The 23,958-nt window shown below is 42.0% G+C and overlaps 1 protein-coding gene across 1 annotated transcript in view; it reads right to left on the reverse strand.

Annotated features, from left to right (window-relative positions):
- zanl (zonadhesin, like) overlaps positions 1 to 23,958 on the reverse strand; it is a gene marked incomplete in the record, with an annotated part of 443,805 nt that overhangs the window by 50,647 nt on the left and 369,200 nt on the right. The window contains 1 exon segment of the mRNA XM_037681443.1: positions 593 to 801. Within this exon segment, the coding sequence (XP_037537371.1) occupies positions 593 to 801 (209 nt within the window).

Raw genomic sequence — 23,958 nt, forward strand, 5'->3', positions numbered from 1 at the left:
ATATATATATATATATATATATATATATAGATAGATAGATAGATAGATAGATAGATAGATAGATAGATAGATACTAAAATAAACTACTTTCTACTTGTACTTCTATTCCTATTTCGCTGTTTTTCTCTTATCGCGGGGCTTCAGGGTACAGATCCCCCGCAATAAACGAGGGAGGGACTACTGTATTCCTTCTAGGGCCCTGAGATAATCTGATCAGCTGCTTTTGGCTGTTCCAAAAGCAAGACTGAAGCTCAGAGGTTATCGAGCTTTTTCCGTCGTGGGCCCAAAGCTTTGGAACAATCCGCCCCCCAATATCAGGCAGGCCACTTCACTTTCTGTTTTTAAATCTCTGCTAAAAACACATCTGTTTTCCCTGGCATTTTACACAGTATGACTTTATTTAGTATTTTATTGATCTGTGTTTCTCTGTTTTACTTTTGATGCTTGTAATTAATTTTCAGTTCTAACATTGTTTTTATTCTTACTTTTTCATGAAATTACTCTTATTGATTTTACAGCTAAGCATTTGCTAACAGCTGCTGTTTTAAATGTGCTTTATATAAAAAGTTGACTTGACTTCATGAGCACCTACCGGGTGGTATTTTCCATCTTCACCAGCGCAGCCACATTCACTGAGGGGCACACATTTGTCTCCACTGAGGACCAGGTCAGGGTTACAGACACAGCCCTCCACACAGGGTCGGTCACAGAAGCCCCTCACACCTGCAGGATCCTGACAGCTGGGCTGGGGGCAAGCAGGGCCACATGGGTCATAATAACTGCCAGGGGGGCACTTTAGTGCTGAAGGGAGAGAGAAAATGGACAGTTTGTCAGCAACCAGTGTCCCAGTGATTCAGTTGCTACTGGACTGGAGGAACATTTCCTCAATACATTTATTTTCTACCAGTGAAATTCACAGAAGCACAGTTAGGCTGAATGCAGTTAGCTTGGTGTGTTGGTCAGAGTCAGAGTCAGAGATTCTTTATTGTCATTAACACCCCATGTGGTACATGTGGTGGGACGAAATTATGTACACCTGGTCCCAGTTATATCCAACAATAAAAATGTAAAAGAAAAACAATGATAACATGTAATATATTAACTAAGAAAAACATCAGCTAAAAATACACTAAGCATTAATACGTATTACATACAATACATAATTACGTCGAACAGCAGCACGAACATGAACATGAGTCTGTGTGAGCAGATGAGCACGCATCAACATTGAAACAGATCACCAGCAACGTGATATGATTTTTCACAGTGATTAACCTGGTTAGAGATTCATGAGTCTAACAGCTTCAGGGTAGAAGCTGTTCCTCAGTCTAGTGGTTCTACACTTAATGCTTCTCAACCTCCTTCCCGAAGGGAGTGAGGCAAAAAATGTGTGTGCTGGGTGAGTGGGATCCTTCATGATGCAGGTGGCTCTCTTCCTGCATCTGGAGGTGTAAATGTCTGATGGTGGGGAGACTGACTCCAACAGTCTTCTGTGCAGCCTTCACCACTCTCTGCAAAGCTTTTCTTTCTGCAGCTGTGCAGCCTCCATGCCACATGTTGATGCTGGAGCACAGGATGCTCTCCACTGCACACCCGTAGAAAGAGGTGAGGACTGAGCTTCCCAGACCAGCTCATCTCAGCCGTGTGAGGAAGTAGAGTCTCTGATGAGCTTTCTTGATCAGGCTGGTGATGTTGTTGCCCCAGCTGAGGTTGTCATTCATGTGTACACCCAAGTACTTGTAGCTGGAGACCACTTCCACCGCAGATCCTCTTATGTTCATTGGGGTGTAGGTGTATTGGTCCCTTCTGAAGTCCACAACCACCTCCTTTGTCTTCTTCACATTGATGTGAAGGTTATTCTCTTTGCACCAGCTCTCCAGGTGTTCCACCTCTTGCCTGTAGCTGGACTCATCATTGTTCGTGATACATCCCACCACTGCTGTATCATATGCAAAATTTACAATGTGACAGCCTGGATGGGTAGCTGCACAATCATATGTGAGCAGAGTAAACAGGAGAGGGCTCAATACACATCCCTGAGGACAGCCAGTGCTGAGGGTTATAGTGGAGGAGGAAAAGTTGTGGATGCTCACTTACTGTGGTCTGTTTGTTAATAAGTATAGTACCCAGTTGCAAATGGAGGGGCTTAATGTTGGAGAGTTTTGACTATTGATCATTTTAACTGTTTTTCTTATCAGCACACTTGTTTCAACAAAGTGTCTGTTTGTGTAAGAGCACTTTGGACATCTGCGTTATGCAAGATGTTGTTGGCTGGACAGCTGAGAGCAGCGTGGATCAAAACTTTCCAGAGGATGTTTTGACCTGACATTGCAGTTCCTGCCATCTAAAAAACTGCCGCATCTGCATTATCTGTTCTTTCTGTAAACCGCTCCTACTTGTTCAATAAAAAGCGAGCATAGACCAAAGCGAGTCAGACTTTGCTCTGACTTCGGTTGAAGCATTGTCTCCTTTGCAAAGCTTGAAAACTCATCCTTGTCTCTCTGTGTGTTTCTTTAATAATACAGGTACAGACAAAACTCTGACATTAACTTGGTGCCGTGACCCGGATTTCCTCTTTTCTGCTTGCGATGGACTCCGACGAAGGCGCGCCGCAGTCCGTGCACGGCGAGACCAGAAGTCCTGGGACGTTCTCCGCAGGCCGGCGTTTGTAAGTCTGACTCGGACCATCGATGGCAGATTGACGGAAATCCAACCGGACACCACACGGGTTGACAAGGAGTGAGTATAACATACTGGTTCTTATACTGCAGAAAATACGGTAACAAGTCCACGCTGAACCAAGACCTTCAAATTTTAAGGAAGTGAGATTCTTAACTATAAAGTTAGAACTAAATAGCGCTCATTAAGTTTAACTACAAGAATCGAGGCCTTCAATTTTCACAGTGAGGTAAATTTAGTCAAGAGCTAATAATAGTGAGACCAATCTACCGAGACCTGTTTTTGAATATACAAGTGAGGTTCAGCTAAAAGGAAGTTTTCTCTTAGACGCATTACTCTGTGACTTTTTCTCTTTCCCTATTTCCTCTTATTCTCTGTTGTGAGTGAATGCGTGAATGCATGTATAACTGAGAGGTTTACAATTGAAATTGCAGCCTTGAAACCTAACGGTGCCAACGTACAGGCTGTGATTCATTTTTAAACTTCTATTAGGATTTTTTTTTAAGGTGACGTGGTCTTTGAATCTAAAATCTCTGTAACCTTCGGGATTAGAACCCAAAGCGAGATACTGAATCAATCCCTCTGATTGATCCAGAAGCCTGTTTCTCAGGAGGTGCAGAGAGTCCATGAGAAATTTTCAATTGAACCACTCACACAAATATATTAATAAAACACAACGCAGTATTTATACTTATACATCATGGGAAGTAATAAAAGTAAGTCTTCTACGAAAGCGCTCGCCAAAGATGTTAAATCCATGAACCAAAAACACCCAGACTCAATTAAATTCCTAGATAAATGGACCAAAAAAGTACAAATTTGAACCGACTCTAAAGGTAGACATATGGGAAATGATCGTTTCCATTCTACAAGAAAAACAAGCACTAGCTAAAAGTAAAAGGAGGAAAACAAAAATGGATGAACAACTAAAATGTGCAAAAATCTGGCAAACTGAATCCCAAGTGAGGAGAAATTTGATAATTGTCCAAACTAAACAAACTAAAACAAATAAAGCAACCGCCCTCTTTGTGAAACCAGAAGATAACGAGACAGGACCTAGGTGCCCTCCCCCATATGACCAGACTACGACTGACACCATGACCCCACTTTCCACAGGATCTGTTTAGCCAACCCAGGACTTAGCAAATGCTGACAAACGCCTGGACGCACTCTCAAACTTACCTAAAAAAACAGGCGTCAGCATAAAAAATAGCCTGAGAAGTGGTACAGCCTCACATGAACAAGGTAATGTAAACACATTCCCTCTGATACAAGTCATGAATCCCTGTGCTACTGATGGGGGTTCCCAATTTGGACTTGTGTTCAGACCATGGACACTTGAGGAATCAAGAAAAGCTGTAGAAGAAGTGACTAGTCCTGTAGAGGACCCTCAGGTGTGGATACAGGATATGGAGGGTATTATACACTCTTATCGCCTTAATGGACAGGAAACAGAGAGGCCGCCCAATCATCTCTGGACAAATTTTGGGCAAGAGTAAGGGGAAATTACACAGGGAGGCGAAACGATGGTACTCCCTGCCCTTATCTAGATGACAACAAGCTGACAGGAGTATACAAGGAACAATGGCGGGCTCTCTGTGAGAGAGTGTACACCACCTTTAAACAAAAAGTTGACTATGCAGCTTTGTCAGCAGTAAAACAGAAAGCAAATGAGGAAGTTGATGATTTCCAGATCAGATTTGAGACAGAATTTAGAGTGTACAGTGGAATTGATTACGTTGAACAGGTAGACTCAGCTTATCAGCAGCAGTTGAAAAATAGTTTGTTAAAGTTTTTTCGCCCAGATATTTCAAATTGGGTGAGAAAGCATCTTGTTCAGATGGATATGTGCTCAGTAGAATTTCGGATGCAATGGGCACATCATGCTGAGAAAGTGTTGAAGAGGAAAACAGGAAGTTGTGCAGGAGGTAAAACAGATGTGTTTTATAATGATGATTTTGGTGAAGATCTTATATCCCACACTATGCAGAACTGACTCAGCCTTTGCTAAATTTGATTTATGACATGTGCCTACCAGTTAGCAGAAAATCAGGATGTGACTGTATACACTGACAGTCAGTATGCTTTTTCAACTCTTTTCTATTTTGCGAAACAATGGGAGAATAGAGGTATGACGACCTCTACTGGGAAGCCAGTTACACATGCTACACTATTAACTGAACTGCTACAATCAATTCACTTGCCAAGCAAGATTGCTGTTTGTAAATGTGCAGCTCACACTAAAGGCAAAGACACAGTATCAAATGGTAACAGATTAGCTGACCAAGAAGCTAAAAGAGCAGCTGCAGGTATCTATGGTTCTAGCTACCTACTAACTACGCAAACAGCTGATATGATTGACAAATCGGTACTTTTGGACATGCAACGCGCCGCACCCAAAAAAGAAAAGCAGTTATGGGAAACAAAAGGTGCCACACTGAATACTGAAAGCTTTTATCATGTTAATAATAAGCCAGTTTTACCTAAATCTTTATTCAAAGCCGCTACAATCTTGTCACATGGGCTTTGACATGTGTCGAGTGGGGGAAGATTGGCCAAATTCAGAAATATTTCACAACTTATGGACTTGAATCATACTTAAAAGGCTTTTGTAAAACCTGTCCAACATGCATAAGACACAATCCACAAGGAAACATGAGACCTAAAAGAGGCTCTTTTCCTGTTCCAAATTACCCATTTCAAAAAATATACATGGATTTCATTGAACTGACACAAAGTGGAACATACAAGTATTGCCATGTAATGTTTGACGCTTTCTCTAAATGGGTTGAAATAGTCCCCTCTAAGCATGCAGATGCACAAACTGTAGCTAAGGCTATTTGCAAAAACATTGTTCCTGTACATGGGATCCCTGAAACCATTTACAGTGATAATGGCCCTCACTTTGTGAATCAAGTCATCTGTCTCACTGCAAACTCCACAAGGTATTGGACTCTTAATCAACCAAGGTGTTTGAAAAAGCCTGACCACAAGGGGGTCTCATCACCTAGGGTGAGACGTCACAAAGGTCAGTGAAGAAATCAATGCTGAGAGCAGCAATCTGCCTTGGTCTTACACCTTGAATAGGTCACTCACAGTCCAGTACACCTGTACATGATGTCACCTACTTTGGCTAGATGGATCATCGGCTGTATGATGGTTTGGTGTGTGGTTGGATTTATCATAATTTTACAGGTCCTGACGTGGAAAGACAGAAACGATGGACCAAAACTGATGACCACAAGGACCGGATCTGGGATCCCAAACATCCCCAAGAGACCAATGCCTGGTACTGGTATGTTAAGACCAGCGTCAGAAAAGTGACCACTGAAGGTTGCTATGTGTGTTCTCGTCTCCCACCTTCTTCTACTCAGGTACACCTAGAGGTACAACCCATGAACGTCACTGAAGCAAAATGTATGGCATCCATAGGGGCCCAGACCTTCCAAGACTTGTGTGTAACGACCAAAGACACTGACCCTGCTCATCCAGGGATCAGGAATGGCACTTATGATTTGCTGTTCTGGGCTCAAACCAACGTGACGGTGAAGGGAGCACTTGACATAGCAACTTATTGTCGCAATAGATGCGCATACACCCAAGGAGAAGGTGCGCCTGCGAACATGACTGCCCCCTCAAATTGTACGTATTTCATTCAAAATGGCTGGTGGCTCTGCGGACACAAACTATACTAAACCCTGCCTGTGAACTGGACTGGAGTGTGCGCTCCCACATGGGTGACAGACCACACTTTCCTTATTCACCCACCAACTATGAAACAACGCAGGAGACGAGAGAGGCTCGGAGCCGAGAAATAGCAGCACTTTGCCTGATGGTGCTACAGAACCGTATGGTTTTGGACTTACTGACAGCCTCACAAGGTGGTGTATGTCAAATTATTGGAACATCATGCTGTACTTATATCCCAGGAGAAAACGACACCCACGCTGAAGAAGCACTCCGCTCCGTACGGAACCTGAAGGGAGCAATGGATACAGACCACCACCCAAGTCCGGCTGGGACCTGTGGTCATGGTTCACTTCTGGACCGTGGTGGCAGCTAGTGTTAAAAATCGGTACCCCAGTAATTGTGATCCTCATTTTGGTTTGTCTTTTCTTCTCTTGCATAGTGCCATGTTTGAAGAAAATGATGATGAAGAGTTTTACTGGAATACTCAATCTACACCAGGCTCGTATGAATAACGAACATGATGACTCTGGTGGATATGTTTCCCTGCACCCAGCACATGATGACATTGATGGATATGCTTCCCTGCACCCAGTGAGACGTCATGACTATGTTAACTTGCCAAGAGAAAATGCAGAGTGATTCCGGTGCTGAAATTATCCTGACATAACTGGTACCGAGATGATGTATCAGCTTTACTTGGCCATGAACCAGACTATGAGAACTTCATCCCCTGATGATTTTATGCTTTGACCCCAAGCTCAATTGCTTTAGCCAAATATTATTTGTTCTCTGCTTTTACAGATTTTTATTCAAGCAGTTCATAAAGAACTAATGTACATAAGGAGCTTGTTTTTTGTTTCTACTGTTTTTTGATTTTATGAGTTCACACTAATTATGCTTTGATTGTTTTTTGATTTCTTGTTTTAATATTTGAGTTGCTTTTAGGGAATGCAGAGTGAGCCTGCAAGGGTCGTTGCCATTCGGGGCCTGGAACGATGACGTGTTTTTCCTACCCACTAATTTAACATCTGCCCTGGGGGGTTTTTCCACGTCATTCACACTGAATTCCTAGAAAATACATACTTAATAATAATTATTTGATTATCATGTTTATAATCTCAGTTTAAATGAAAAACAGGAAGGAATGTTGGAGAGTTTTGGACTATTGATCATTTGAACTGTTTTTCTTATCAGCACACTTGTTTCAACAAAGTGTCTGTTTGTGTAAGAGCACTTTGGACATTGCGTTATGTAAGATGTTGTTGGCTGGACAGCTGAGAGCAGCGTGGCTCAAAACTTTCCAGAGGATGTTCTGACCTGACATTGCAGTTCCTGCCATCTAAAAAACTGTCGCATCTGCATTATCTGTTCTTTCTGTAAACCACTCCTACTTGTTCAATAAAAAGCGAGCACAGACCAAAGCGAGTCAGACTTTGCTCTGACTTCGGTTGAAGCATTGTCTCCTTTGCAAAGCTTGAAAACTCATCCATGTCTCTCTGTGTGTTTCTTTAATAATATAGGTACAGACAAAACTCTGACACAGTCCTAGTGTGAGTAGTTTGTCCATCAGGGTTTGGGGGATCATGGTGTTGAAGGCAGATGTGAAGTCCACAAAGAGCATATGGACATAAGAGTCTTTCTGCTCCAGGTGGTTGAGCACAGTGTGGACCACAGAGGAGATGGCATCCTCTGTTGATCGGTTCTCACACTCGCACACACTTAGCTCGCTGCAGCGGTCCACTCGAAAAAAGTCTGTCATCCAGCTGGAAGACTGTATCCGGCGTTTCACTTGTAATCTATGTTTCTGTGAGGCAACCGCACACTTCATCATCTCTTCTGAGGCGCCTGCTCTCAGACAAAGCAAATCCATCTTGTTGTCCAACGAGCAGACGTTCGACAGAAAGAGAGACGGCATTGAGAGTTTTCCAGCTTTAGAGTTAGCTCATAGCCTCACAAGAACCCCAGCCCGGCACCCTCTCTTCTTAAGCTGGGAGCAACGCTTCCTCTTCTGTCTGTTGGAACGCTTCTGCTGCAGCTTCCAGGTAGATGACTTTAAGATCTGCATTCTACCGAGCGTAGTTTTGAGTTTGTTGCTGATTTCTGCTATATTTCGTGGCAAATCCGCTTCTATTCTCATCAGTTCGGTTCGGCTATAGTTCACACGCATAAATCGTGCGGAGTCAGGCACAGAGTCAATATCAAAACTTCTAAAAACTCGGATAGTACTGGGAGCCTGTGAAGCTGCAACTGCTCTGAGCGCAGCCATGTTGGCATTTAGCTGTTAACAGGCAGATTTAAACACAGTTAGGCTCTGAATGTCGAAGCAGATGGCCGCTTGTCCTGAGCCTTGTTCTGCTGGAGGTTTCTTCCTTTTAAAAGGGAGTTTTTCCTGTTGTCATTGTGCTTGCTTTGGATGGAAGACTCTGACAAGTGAAGATTCAACGAGTCTGCTGGCTTCCTTAGATAGAGATCTTTACCAATTGGCTTTTATGTGAATGTTTCTGTACAGTGCCCAAAGACAACTTTGTCGTGAATTGGTGCTATATAAACTGAATTGAATTGACTTGAATGCCTTTAGCTTGGTGCGTTAGTAGTTAGAAAACAAGAGTTGCGATTTCTTACCAGAGCCTGTGCCCGACCTGACCCGACCCGAAATTCGGGCCTGGTCGGGCCAAAATTATGTGCTTGATGGGTAGGGTTGCCAACTCCTTGAAAAATTAATAAGGGACACCTCATGGCAGGGCTGGTCGACCCCATTACCTTCATCCCTACCAGCGTGATGATTCACGCCCCCCCCCCCCCCGCTTTTCTTGATCTGAAATGAACCTGAATTTAATTGATACATGCTTTTGAATGATAAAAATATGCATAGAACCTTAATTATTACATAATTTAACAATTTATTTTGAGTGCAAATAGAATTACCAGAGTAAAGTCTTTCTAAAAAGAATTTATATTTCTTAAACATTCTTCTGTTCTGCTTAGCTTAAAACAGTATTAAATAACAGACAACAATAAGAACATTTGTGTAATAATGCATTTAGTGCAAACATAAAGTTTGTAGGAAATTTGTAAACAAACGCATTGTGCCTCAAAAGCCATGACTTTCCACGTGTAGTACAAAGATAACTTGTAAACTAAAAAGGGCAATGCTCCAATGCTCCATCATGTGGAGTCAACCAATTTCTTCCATATGTATTTGTGTAGAGTTCGTGCCGCAGTAAGGAGTGGTTTGCTTTTCAGAGCCCAAGAGTAAAACTCTGAGCAAGACATTTCATAGTTGAGAATGACAATGAGCTCATTTCTAATTAGTTCAGAAGAACATTTGTTTTGCACATCAGTCCACTTATTTTTCATGAGAGAGAAAATCCTTTCCACAAATCCAGTGGAAGATGGGATGTTGAGGACAAAGAATCCAACAGCTGCATGTTGGGGAGGTCAGCTGCCTGAAGAACGTGATCCACCTCTCTGCTGTTCCCTTGGACTGACACCTTCTCCTGAGCTTCTGTGGTGAGATGCTGCGGTCACATGTTCCTCATGAAGCTCATCCATAGACATGCTTAGTCTGACAAAAGGAGTTAAAAGTTTTATGATCTGAGATCACGAGGCACATAGGTCATGTGTAAATAAATGGGAAAAATATTTGTTTTTAGAATTTTGCATCATATCCTAACTACATTTTGAAATTACTTTAATACATCATATATAAACTGTTTAATTTTTTTAAAGATGTGTATAAGTATGCACATGCTTGTATACTGTAAAGTAAGTTTGATCATGTATTTATTTGTATATATCAATTGTATCTATTTGTATATAACTGTCATTAATAAAACATGGTTCATCTTCACCTTGTTTGAGGCATCGGTGTGAAGAGAGAATGGGAGTGGGCTACTTCCACTTTTTAATTTTTGGACCACTTCTTCTATTGCATTTGGGCACAGGACATCGGTGACCACAGCCTCAGCCTTCGTCCTCCCACAGGACATCTTCAGGACATCTTGGCAATGCTGGAGTCATTCAGTGTTTGGAGAGTCAGCTTAAATCAGTTGGCTGAGTTGTAACTTAAAGCATGTTTTACAGTGTGGTACATATGGACTATATCTGCAGTAATCTGTAATCATAAACATAGGAAATACTATATAAATTCATTTGTGTATTTTTTTATTTATCTATTTTATGTATTCATTTTTTAATTTTCATGTAATTTTTAATGTAATTTTACATTTTCTGATACTTTTTTCCTTGTAAAAAATAAAGTCTTAGTTTTATCTATAGAAATGTTGAATCCCCATTTAAAGGACCAGTCTTCTATTTCATTAATTGCTTCTTGTGTCTTTTTTACAATAAAATTTAAAGTTGTTCCCCTCTTCCAGATTGCTCCATCATCAGAAAATAAAGAAAACCCCATTCCATTCTCCAAATTTTCAAACATAGAAAAGAAAAGAACAATGGGCTCACTATACTTCTTTGGGGAGTACCATTTTCAACCAAAAATGTTTTTGATTTTTTTTTCCTATTCTCACTTGTATTGATCGATCTTGTAAAAAATCTTTTATCCAATAAAACATTGAACCATTTATTCCCATCTTTTTTAGTTTTATTAATAAACCTTCCTTCCACATCATATCATAAGCTTTCTCTACATCAAAAAAGACAGCCACCACACTCTCCTTATTAACTTGTCCTTTCCTGATTTCATGTTCTAAACATAAAACAAGATCCGTAGTATCCTGATGCATGCTCAATAATCCTCAAAGATCCATAGTGTTTCTACCTTTTCTAAATCCACTTTGGAATTTTGATAAATATCCCCTCTTCTCAACAAAGTAAGTCAATCGTTCATTTATCATTCTCTCCATTAATTTACATAAATGTGAAGTTAAAGCTATGGGTCTATAGCTGGCTGGATTTGATCGTTCTGTACCTGGTTTTAGGATTGGAACTATGATTGCTTCTTTCAATTCAATTCAATTCAATTCAGTTTATTTATATTATTTATATCAAAACAAAGTTGTCTCAGGGCACTTTACAGAAACATTCACATAAAAGCCAATTAGTAAAGTTCTCTATCTAAGGAATCCAGCAGACAAGTTGAATCTTGGCTTAGTCACAGTCTCCCATCCTGAGCAAGCTTTAGGTTAAAAGCTTAATTCCCAGATCTTATTATATAATTCCAGTAAAACCTTTTTAGATGAATTACTAAGCTGATTAATCATAATGCAAGAGATATTGTCATTTCCTGGAGATGAGTTTTTTTGATTTCCTAAGGGCATTATTCAGTTCAGAAAAAGAAAAGGGAGCATTTAATAAGTCAGTGGATCTTATATTTTCTTTTAATAAATGAATATTTTCATTGATTGTACAATTTCTCCTCTGTTTCTCATCTGTACTTAAATTACTACTACTGTGGATTTTAACAAAATGTTTGCCTTCTCTTCCTCTGTTACAGCAGTAACATCTCCATCTTTCACAACTGGATATCCATATTCTCTTCTAATCCCATTCATTCGTTTTATCATCCCCTAAACTTTTGAAATGTTTGTTTCCCTACCTACCCAATTACAAAAGTTTCCCCAATAAACCTTTTTTGAATTTTTTACAATTCTTTTAACATGAGCTTGCAACCTTTTATATTCAATAAAATTCTGAAAGTTATGATTTCTTTTTAACAATCTAAAAGCTTTATTTCAAGATTTTATTGCTACATCACATTCCTTTGTCCACCACGGTACAACTTTCTTCTTATATTTTCCTCTCTTTCTTTGGATTGCTTCATGTGCAGCACCTAAAATGGCTTCACAACTAGAAAGATTTAAATTGTCAATATCTAAATCAATATTAACTATTTGCATTTCTTTATCACTTATTATTTTATATTTTTTCCAATCAGCACTTCCAAAGATCCATCTTTCTACACCTTCATGATCAAATGTTTCCATTTCCAAACCATCCATCCATCCATTATTTTTACCCACTTATTCCATTTTGGGTCACGGGGGTTGCCGGTGCCCATGTCCAGCAATCACTGTGCGAGGGGCGGGGTACACCCTGGACGGGTCGCAAGTCCATCACAGGGTCACATAGAGACAAACGAGACAAACAACCATTCACTCTCTCACTCACACCTAGTGACAATTTAGAGTTACTAATCAGCCTAACATGCATATTTTTGGTCTGTGGGAGGAAACCCGAATAAAACCCACGCATGCACGGAGAGAACATGCAAACTCCACCCAGAAAGGCCCCTGGAACGGGGTTTGAACCAAGGACCTGCTCGCTGAGAGGCAGCAGCTCTAACAGTTGCGCCACAATGCTGCCCCTCATTTCAAAACCAATTTCCATTAATATAGGATAATGATCACTTCATTATCTTCATCTTCAGGGGAAGATGGCGCCCGTGTACATGGCTCGCAATCCACCTCTGCTGATGGTGTTCGGATTATTTTTGTTTTTTGCATTTCACATCTGTGACATCAACTCTCTGCTGGTGTATGACAGACAACAACTTTTGGATCTTCGTTTTTCTGTCACTGAAGTCGCTTATTTGGAACAATATGAGCATACCTCTGGACCCCCCCCCCTCCCCCTCGCTGGCGGACGTGCCAGCTTACCTTCGCTGCGCTCCTCACCTCCCTGCCCAGAGATATCGCTTCAGACGCCAAGGAAAACATGCTGGTCAGCTGGTGAAGCTGAAAGCTCTGCGCACTGCATCTTCCTCTCCTGTGTGCCCGGACAAGGTAACCAACGGAAGTTGTCAGCTGGTGCACAGCTCGGACTGACCTGGAGGGGCTGTTATTGAAAACCTGCGGCCATTAGCGCGCGCTAACTCCACCACTGCTAGCTCCACTTCGGACAATATCCGGATGTGTTTGGTCAACGCAAGATCTGTTACCAACAAAACTTTTATCCTCAAGGATTACATTCAAGAGCACGATTTGGACTTTCTGTGCATAACAGAGACTTGGATGTCTCAGGGTGAGTCTAGCGCCTTGATGGAATTATTGCCACTGGAATGTCTGTGTTTTAACGCCCCGCGGCCATCAGGCCGGCGCGGTGGTGGATTATTAACAATATTCAAATCAACTTTTGACTGTAAACAACTGCCCATCCCAGTTTCCCACGCCAGCTTTGAGCTGAGCGTCTTTGAACTCGGACATAAACCTCAGACTTTATTTGCACTCGTCTACCGCCCACCTCGATCTAAGGATTTCATAAATGAGTTTTCTGACTTCTTGGCTGAAATCACACCATAATATGAGCATGTTTTCATTATTGGGGACTTTAATTTGCATGTGTGCTGACCTGAGAAGCCCTTGGTTAAGGACTTTTTAGATTTATTGGACTCATTTAATTTAACTCAGCATGTAAATGGTCCCACCCAAGAGTGTGGACATACACTGGACCTTGTTTTAACTCATGATATGACTGTTAATAATCTTGTTATTGGTGATAATGTTTTTTCAGACCACATGCCAGTCCAGTTTGAGTTCACCCTCCCCCATCTAACTCCCAAGTCGTGCATTGTTGCGCGTAGGACCCGGACCATTAACCACTTCACTGCCGCACGTTTCACAGATGTTTATAACTTTGAAATGATCATTCAGGCCCCAGTGTTTCTCACCACCACTGAGGAGCTGACATCCCAGTTCAACTTTGTCTGCTTAAAGACTCTGGATCATGTTGCGCCTGTTTAAACTAGAAAATCAAAACTGAGAGCAGAACCTTGGCTGAGTGACGTCACCAAGGCCGTTAGGCAGCAATGTAGGAGGGCGGAGCGAAAGTGGAGGAAAGACATATTGCAGGTCTCTTTTCAAATACTTAAAGAGAGTTGGCGCCGTTATCAGAAAGCAGTAAAAGCTGCTAAATCCAAATACTTCTCTGATATAATTATCTCAAACTCTCACAACCCACGTGTCCTCTTCTCCACCCTAAACTCTGTTCTCCACTTCACTGAACCATCCCTTCTGGAAGCCTTGACTGAGCTGTGCGACAACTTCTTACATTTCTTTTTGGAAAAAAGTGCAACCACCCGGGCTCTCATTTCCCCTCCAACTCATGACCCATCCATCCCACCTCAGTCTGTAGCTCTATTTGACCATTTTGAACCCATCACTCTATCTTCTCTAGAGCAGGTCATGTGCAGCTTGAAACCTTCTGGCTCCCCCTTTGATGTGGTCCCCCCTTGACTACTAAAGGAGGTGTTTCCAAGTCTAGGTCTGTACATTCTTGATATAGTAAACAGTAGTTTATCCACAGGGCAGCACGGTGGCGCAACTGGTAGAGATGCTGCCTCGCAGTGAGCAGGTCCTTGATTCAAACCCCGGTCCAGGGGCCTTTCTGGGTGGAGTTTGCATGTTCTCTCCGTGCATGCGTGGGTTTTCTCCGGGTGCTCCGGTTTCCTCCCACAGACCAAAAACATGCATGTTAGGCTGATTGGTAACTCTAAATTGTCCCTAGGTGTGAGTGAGAGAGTGAATGGTTGTTTGTCTCGTTTGTCTCTATGTGGCCCTGTGATGGACTTGCGACCTATCTAGGGTGTACCCTGCCCCTCGCACAGTGATTGCTGGACATGGGCACCAGTGACCCCCGTGAACCAAAAATGGAATAAGCGGGTAAAGGAAATGGATGGATAGTTTATCCACTGGCGTGGTGCCAAAATACTTTAAACATGCTGCCGTCCAGCCTCTCCTGAAAAAAACAAACCTTGACCCCTCAGTCATTTCCAACTACCGGCCTTTCTCCAAACTCCCATTTGTTTTTAAAGTACTGGCGAAAATAGTCGAGTCCCAGTTGAAGTGCTTCCTGGAGGATCACGCCATCTTAGAGCTTTTCCAATCTGGCTTTAAACCTCTCCACAGCACAGAATCTGCCCTGCTGAAGGTCTTTAACGACATCTTCAGATTCACAGATACCAGTGATTCTGTGCTGCTTGTCCTGTTGGACCTCACAGCCGCCTTTGACACCATCGACCATGAGATCCTCATTGCTAGGTTTGAGCAGTGGGTGGGCGTCACAGGATCAGCCCTCAATTGGTTCAGATCTAACCTCGCTGACAGATCCTTTTGTCTCCATCAAGGATTTTAGTTCCGCAGAGGCAGAGCTTAAATGGGGGTTTCCGCAGGGGTCCATCCTGGGCCCCCTCCTATTCTCTTTATACCTGCTGCTGCTTAGTGCTATTTTCCGGAAACACAACATGCCCTTCCACTTCTATGCCGATGACTGTCAAATTTACTTCCCCCTAAGACACAATGGTACATGCTCTATTCAACCGCTGCTCACCTGCCTGACTGACATCAGGGACTGGATGGCTTTAAATTTCTTGAGTTTCAATGAAAAGAAGTCTGAAGTCATGCTGTTCCCTCCCAACGACACGACCACAAACCACTGTATCGACCTCTCTGCTCTAACACTGTCAGAAAAACAAAGAGTCACTAATCTGGGCGTGATAATGGACCCTTCCCTGAAGCTTAACAATCATGTAAACATGATTGTTAAATCATGCTTCTTCCAACTGAGGCGGCTGTCTAAACTGAAGCCCATATTGTCCAAAGATAACTTGGAGACAGTAATACATGCATTCATTACATCTAGGCTTGATTACTGCAATTCGCTCCTGTTTGGTATCAGTCAGACCTCCATTGCACAACAACAACTGGCCCAGAATGCAGCAGCCCGATTTTTAACCAGTACAGGCAAAAGTGAGCACATTACACCAGTTTTGGCCTCACTGCACTGGTTACCGGTTCACTTTCGAATCCAGTTCAAAATACTCTTATATGTCTACAAATCACTGAACAGTGTCGCCCCCCCTCCCCCCATCTCCCATCTCTCTGATCTGCTACAACCTTAAGTCCCACCACGTTTCCTGAGGCCAGCTGACCAGTTGCTCCTCACAGTTCCAGGAACTCGTCTTAATCGAAGAGGTGACAGGGCCTTCTCTGTAGCAGGACCAAGACTCTGGAACGAGTTACCTCTGTTTGTCAGACAGGCCCCCTCCCTCTCGGTTTTCAAGTCCCGTTTAAAAACTCACTACTATTCAGTAGCTTTCAACACCAGATGATCTGTGTTTTGATCCTGTATGCTCCACACTGGTTTGTCATCATTATCTGCATCGTTTTTATGTCTATATTCTGATTTACCTCATTTTGTATTTTGCTTGGTGTGTTACCTGTTGTTTTGTCTGTACAGCACTTTGGTTGGCTTTGTAGCTGTTTTAAGTGCTTTATAAATAAAGTGGTATGGTATGGTACTTCCTAAAACTGACTCTTTTAATACTTGCCTATTATTAATCCCAGCTAGACTCTCTGAAATTAAAGTTAAATCTAATGCTGATTCAGATCCATTTCTAATATTGATTCTTGTCCCCTCCCCATCATTAAGACAAACTAAATTCTTTATATCCATTATTTCTTCCACCACCTCTCCATTAGCATCATTACTACTACCCCACAAAGTACTGTAAGCATTAAAGTCTCCACAACAGATTACTTTTCCTTCAACACTTTTAAACATTTCTGCCATTTTATCTAAATAAAGTTTTTTACAGGGATTATAAAAAAATAATATTTTAATACTTTCTTTATTAATCCAAATTTCTACAGATATCCATTCTAATGTTATTCTTTTTTCTAAATATCTATATTGTATTCCTTGTTTTATAAATATTATACATCCTCCTCCACTTTCTTGCTCCGTCTTTTCTAATACTGTCGTACCCTTTTATCACAAAATCTAATTCTGGTTTAAGCCATGTTTCTTGAACACAAATTATGTCTGGTTTTCTTTTCAAATTATTTAAATATCCTTTAAATTATTGACCATTTGCTAATAAACTCCTTGCATTCCATTGAAGAATAATCATTATATTCTTCCTTCACCCGGTTTTCCATCTGTTTCCAGCTTTTTATTGATCGATTCCCAAGATAAATCTTTCACAGACAGAAATTTCTCTGCACCTTTCACTATGATTTTGATATTTTCAGTTTTTTGCTTCACTTGATCAGTGCAATTAATAACATAAGCCATGAACAGAATTAATTTATCCATTGTGATTTCCATTCCTGTCATTGCTCTTTGACTGGATTCAGGTTTTGGACTTGGAGGAACTTGAGGATTTCCCTGTAGGCCTACTGCTCTTTTTTCTTGCACCTTTTTTGTTGCTTCTGCATAAGTAATGTTTTTAACTGTTTTCATGTGTTGTATTTCTTCTGCCTTTTTCCTTACTTCTCATCCCCCATATGCTGCACTATGCTGACCTCCACAGTTACAACATTTCAACTGTACATCTTTCCCACATTCATCCTACCTATGATCTCCACCACACTTTGCACATCTTTGCTTCCCTTTGCACACTGCTGCAATATGACCAAATATTTGGCATTTGTAACTGTTCAGAGGAGGAGGGATATAAGGCCTGACAGGAAAACACATGAAACGTGGGATAAATTTTCATTGTTTTGCTGATGACAAACAATTATATTTGTCCATTAAACCCAATGAATCCAATCAGCTACTTAGACTACAAGCATGTCTTAAAGACAAAAAAACCTGGATGACCCTTAATTTTCTCCTGTTGAACACAGACAAGACTGAGGTTTTGGTTTTTGGACCTGAGCACCTTAGGAATGAATTTTTCAGTCTTTCTCCCTCCTTAGATGGCATTAATCTGTCCTCCAGCTCTAATGTTAAAAATCTTGGTGTTATTTTTGATCAGGACATGTCTTTTATCCCCCACATTAAAAACATTACTAGAACCTTCTTCCACCTGCGTAATATCACTAAAATTAGAAACATCTTATCTAAAAATGATGCAGAAAAACTGGTCCATGCATTTGTCACGTCTAGACTGGACTATTGCAATGGGTTATTATCTGGGTGTCCAAATACTTCTTTAAAACGTCTTCAGTTGATCCAAAATGCTGCTGCCAGAGTCTTAACTGGAGTTAGTAGGAGAGATCATATTTCTCCAGTTTTAGTTTCTCTCCATTGGCTCCCTGTCAAATCCAGAATAGAATTTACAATCTTACTTCTAACCTACAAAGCTCTCAACAACCTGGCTCCATCTTATATTACAGATCTTATTGTTCCATATTTTCCTAACAGAGCACTTCTCTCTCAGACTGCAGGTTTACTTGTGGTTCCTAGAATTTACAAAAACAGAATGGGAGGCAGATCTTTCAGTTATCAGGCTCCTCTCTTGTGGAACCAACTTCCAATCTCTGTCTGTGAGGCTGACACATTATCCAGTTTTAAAACTAGGCTTAAGACTTTCCTTTTTGCTAAATCCTATAGTTAGGGTCGGCTTGGGTTTCCTGAGCTGTCCCTTAGTTATGCTGCTATATGCTTAGACTGCTGGAGGACAAACTGACCACAATTTTCACTCTACTACAACAAAGCGTATACAGTCAAAGCGAGAGCGACACCTGCCCCCTCTTTCCTCTTTAATAATAATAATAATAATAATAATGCATTTTATTTGTCAGCGCCTTTCAAAACACCCAAGGACACTTCACAGTATTAAAAACACAGTATTAAACAAAATAAAATAACTATTAAAAACACTAAACCAAAAAGAAAATAACATTTAAAAATAACAGTTAAAGTGAAAAGGCTAGCTTGAACAGATGAGCTTTGAGTTTTAGTTTGAAGGTCAGAAGGCAGTCAATGTTACGGATGTCCGGGGGAAGAGCATTCCAGAGCTGGGGATCAGAGTGAGAAAAGGCTCTGTGTCCCATGGTGCTGAGGCGGACAAGAGGCACGTTAAGGTGGATGGAAGTGGAAGAACGAAGGGAGCGTGAATGGGTGGTAATGTGCAGGAGATCTAACAGGTAAGGAGGGGCGAGGTTGTGAATGGCCTTGAAAGTGAACAACAACATTTTAAATTGAATTCTGAATGTGACTGGAAGCCAGTGAAGTTGCTGTAAAACTGGGGTGATGTGGTGAAATGAGGGGGTTTTGGTGACGATGCGGGCAGCTGAATTTTGAACCATTTGAAGCTTACGGATTAATTGGTGAGGCAGACCAAAGAGGAGAGAGTTACAGTAATCGATTCGAGAAATGACCAGACTGTGGACCAGGATGGAAGCAGAGTGTGGAGAGAGGGATGGACGGAGACGGTTGATATTTCGAAGGTGGAAATATGCAGATTGGGTAATACTATTGATGTGAGAGTGGAAAGAGAGTGCTGTCAAGAATGACACCCAGACTCTTGACGTGAGGGGAGAGAGAAGCCAAGGAGTTGTCGATGGTGAGTGAGAAACTGTTAACTTTAGATAAGGTGGATTTAGTGCCAATGAGTAGAAACTCTGTTTTATCACTGTTTAATTTCAGGAAGTTAGACGTGAACCAGGATTTAATTTCAGCTAAGCAGGAAGTGAGGAAGGAGGGAGGAAGTGAAGAGTTAGGTGCAGTGGATAAAAAGAGCTGGGTGTCATCGGCAAAACAGTGGAAATGGATGTTAAATTTACGAAAGATATTACCAAGGGGGAGAAGGTAGATGATGAAAAGAAGGGGCCCCAGGACAGAGCCTTGGGGCACACCTAAAGTCACAGGAGAGGAATGGGATCTGAATGATTTCAGTTGGATGAACTGAGTGCGGCCAGAGAGATATGACTGAAACCAAGCAAGGGGTGTGTGGGTGATGCCAATGGATGAAAGTCTGTGGAGGAGGATGTTGTGGGAGATGGTATCAAAAGCCGCACTGAGATCGAGGAGGATGAGGAGAGAAAGTAATCCAGAATCTGCTGCCATGAGAAGAGAGTTGGTGATAGTGAGGAGAGCAGATTCTGTGCTATGACCGTGGCGGAAACCAGACTGGAACTTTTCATATAGACTGTTATCGGTTAAATAAAGGTAGAGTTGAGAGGCAACTGTTTTTTCCAGAATTTTGGAGATGAATGGAAGGTTAGAAATTGGATGGAGATTATTGAAAGTATTGGAATCCAATCCATGTTTTTTAAGGATTGGAGTGATAACTGCAGTTTTGAAAATAACTGGGACAGTTCCAGAGGAAAGAGAAGAGTGAATGATGGCAGAAATGAACGGAAGAAGTGACAAAATGCAAGATTTAACAAGCGCTGTAGGGAGAGGATCCAGTGAGCATGTAGAAGGCTTGGATTTATGGATAAGTCTGGCTATTTCAGAGGCAGGAGGAAGCTGAAAGACAGAAAAAGGTTGACTAGGCGGATAAGGTTCAGAGGAGGGAGAAAGAGGACAGACAGGACAAAGTTGCTGATGAATTTTACTGATTTTATCGTTAAAAAAGAACATGAGAGAATTACATGTGTTGTCTGAGTAGAAGTGAGAGGGAAGAGAGTCAGGGGGGTGAAAAGTATTGTTGAGCAATGAAAACAGGATCTTTGTGTTACCTTTGTTAGAGGAAATGAGGCCAGAGTGTTTAGTTTGTGAGATCAAGTTCTTGTAGTGTGATGTATGAGAAATGTACATGTCCTTGTGGATGGTAAGACCGGATTTTTTATAGAGTCGTTCAAGTTGACAACATTTGGCTTTGATGGTCCGAAGTTCAGAAGTAAACCAGGGGGCAGAATGAGTAAAGGTAACAGATCGAGTTTTAACAGGAGCAAGGGAGTTGAGAATATGGGTTGTGATAATTGTATTGAACAGTGAGTTGATCCGGAGTCAGAAGATGATCAGGGATCAGAGTGGAGGAAATAACAGTGGAAAGGGAATCCAAATTGATGTCTTTAATATTCCTGAATGAGATGAGCCGGGCTGTCTTGGTTGATGAAACACACAGAGGAATATGGAATGAAAGGAAAAAATTGTCAGAAAAGGTGAGTTCATCGGATTTGCAGTCAACAGGTGTAAGTCCAGAACAACAAATCAAGTCCAGTGTATGTCCTTTAATATGGGTGGAAAAATCAACATGTTGATTTAATCCAGAACTCTCCAGGCAGGATAAAAAATCATTGGTGAGTGAAAGGTTAAGATTGTCAATATGGATATTAAAATATCCCAATAAAATAATATTAGGTGACATGGCAGACAGTTGAGAAAGAAAGGCAGAACATTCATTTAAAAAATCTTTGTGAGGTCTTGGGGGGCGATAAACAGTGGCAATGATGGTGGGGGTGGGTCCAGACAGTTTACACACAACGCTCTCAAAAGAGCTGACCTTAGGAACACTCACAGGCAAAACCTTCCAGCTCTCGCGATGAATTATCGCAAGACCACCCCCGCGACCGGAGCTGCAGGGTTGAGAGATGTAAACAAAGCCAGGTGGAGTGGAGCCATTGAGTTGTGAAAAGTCCAGAGGTTGTTGCCAAGTTTCGGTCAAACAGAGAAAGTCAAGCTTACGGTCGGTGAGGAGATCCTGGATGTGATGTCCTTTGTCCGTGAGAGAACAGATGTTGAGCAGACCAAAGTTGACAGACGTGGAGTTAGCAGATGGGTTAGCTGACCTGGCTAGGCTGGCTAACATGTTGCGATCCGGAGACCGGGTGGCTTTCCTGGGAGCTCGATGGTTGTTGGTCCAAAATGATTGGATGGGTTTTGACCTGTCGAGCTGGAAGTTCCGGCGAGACCCACGGTGGATGTATATCCGGCGGGGCAGGAAAGCGATGTCTGGGTGGAGACGCAGCATCACCGGCGAAGGATTGGGCTGGTGCCAACGCAGCCGAAGAAGTTCATCAGCAGAGTATTGTAGAGCTGCCACAGGTTCAGTGAGGAGTGACAGGAGAGTCCATACAAGTAGAAACCAGGCGAAAAAATGACTGATCCACATCGTGAGGCGAAGGAGTCAAATGAGGGCATTGAAGCTGGTCGGTGTTTGACAGGTAAGCCAATATCACTTGACTTGATAGCACACAATCACAGTGTGGTAAAAGCTGGATTGAAGGCAGGCAAATGTAGTAGCCGTCGATTAGCGATCAAGGGACGGTTGAAAAATTTGCAGAAAAGGAAATAAAATGTCTAAAGTTTACCGACGAGCAGCGGCAGCAAAACGCGGCAGCAAAACGCGGCAGCAAAACGCGCCAGCGTCCACTCATCAAGAGAGACCTGTTTAGGGAGCAGATGGGGGTTAAGGGCCTTGCTCATGGGCCCAGGGTGGGGCAAATGAGAGTGGGGGCAGGTGTGGGTGCTTCACCTACCCCACCCACATTTTTGATGTTGTCAGTACCGGGGCTTGAACCGGCGATCTTCCGATCACAGGCCCACCTTCTCTAACCTCTGCGCCACCACTCCCCATCCTCAAATCCTCAAACGATGTCCCCACTGAGTTTGTTGATTCCTATACATATTTGGGTCTCTTGGTCGACTCGCATCTCTCTTTTAAGCTCCATTGGGAAAACCTAGTAAAGAAACTAAAAGTTAAACTGGGTTTCTTTTTCAGAAACAGATCCTGTCTAACTCTGAATGCTAGGAAATGCCTTGTATCTGTGACCTTCCTTCCCTCCATTGATTACGGTGACATTATTTACATGAACACTCCTACAAGCACCCTGCAGATGTTGGATGCTGTCTATCATTGTGCACTAAGATGTATAACTGGCTGTGATTATCGTACCATCATTGCACCCTGTATTCACTGATTAACTGGACATCAATAACTTCACACAGACTCTCTCACTAGTACATTTTCATCTTTAAATCACTTCTTGGTCTGCTGCCTTCATACATCTCCTCCTACATGTCTCTGTGTGAATGCAGCTACAGCGTATGCTCTCAGGACATTATTACCTGCAGTGTTCCCTCAGTGCGGACTGAACTTGGCAAAAGGCCTTCTTCTACTCCACTCCTGTTTCCTATAATGTGTTACAAAAAGACCTGAAGCTCTCGACCTTGACTGAAGTCATTCTCCTATGGTTTTCTTGGAAAACTTTTTTTTTTTAATTACTCATCTCCACGATGACGGTTTTCTTTAAAGATAAAGTCCCCATTTGTGCTGCAGTCTTTGACAAAGGATCTATAACTTGAACTACATCAACCTCACAGAAAAAGTGCTAATAGTAACGGCTAAAACACAACTAGCAATTTAACATGTGTAATTAACTAAAACTGGCGACAAGAAGTATTAATGTTGATAAATTGTGATACCATACCATACCAATTTATTTATAAAGCACTTTAAACAGTGACAGAGCACACCAAAGTGCTGTACAGAGACAAACAGAACAAGCACATAGCAACAGATTACATAACAGGACACCAAAAAGTAGAAACCGACAACAACAATAATGGATAACAACAACAACCGCAACATGACTAACATAGTGTGATGCACACAGACTCAGCACAGATCACACAGTGCAGAAAGCCAGGGAATAAAAGTGTGTTTTAAGCGAGATTTAAAAACTGTGGGAGAGGGGGCCTGTCTAACGAGCAGAGGTAACTCATTCCAAAGTCTTGGGCCTGCTACAGAGAAGGCCCTGTCACCTCTGCGCTTGAGACGGGTTCCTGGGACTGTTAGGAGCAACTGGTCTGCTGATCTGAGAGAACGTGGTGGGACATACGGCTGGAGCAGATCAGTAAGATAGGAGGGGGCAGAGCTGTTTAGTGATTTATAGACATACAAGAGTATTTTGAATTTGATTTGAAGGTGAACCGGAAGCCAGTGTAGGGAGGCCA

Source organism: Nematolebias whitei, chromosome 1, assembly GCF_014905685.2.
Source record: "Nematolebias whitei isolate Nwh7 chromosome 1, NemWhi1, whole genome shotgun sequence".
Taxonomy (NCBI): domain Eukaryota; kingdom Metazoa; phylum Chordata; class Actinopteri; order Cyprinodontiformes; family Rivulidae; genus Nematolebias; species Nematolebias whitei.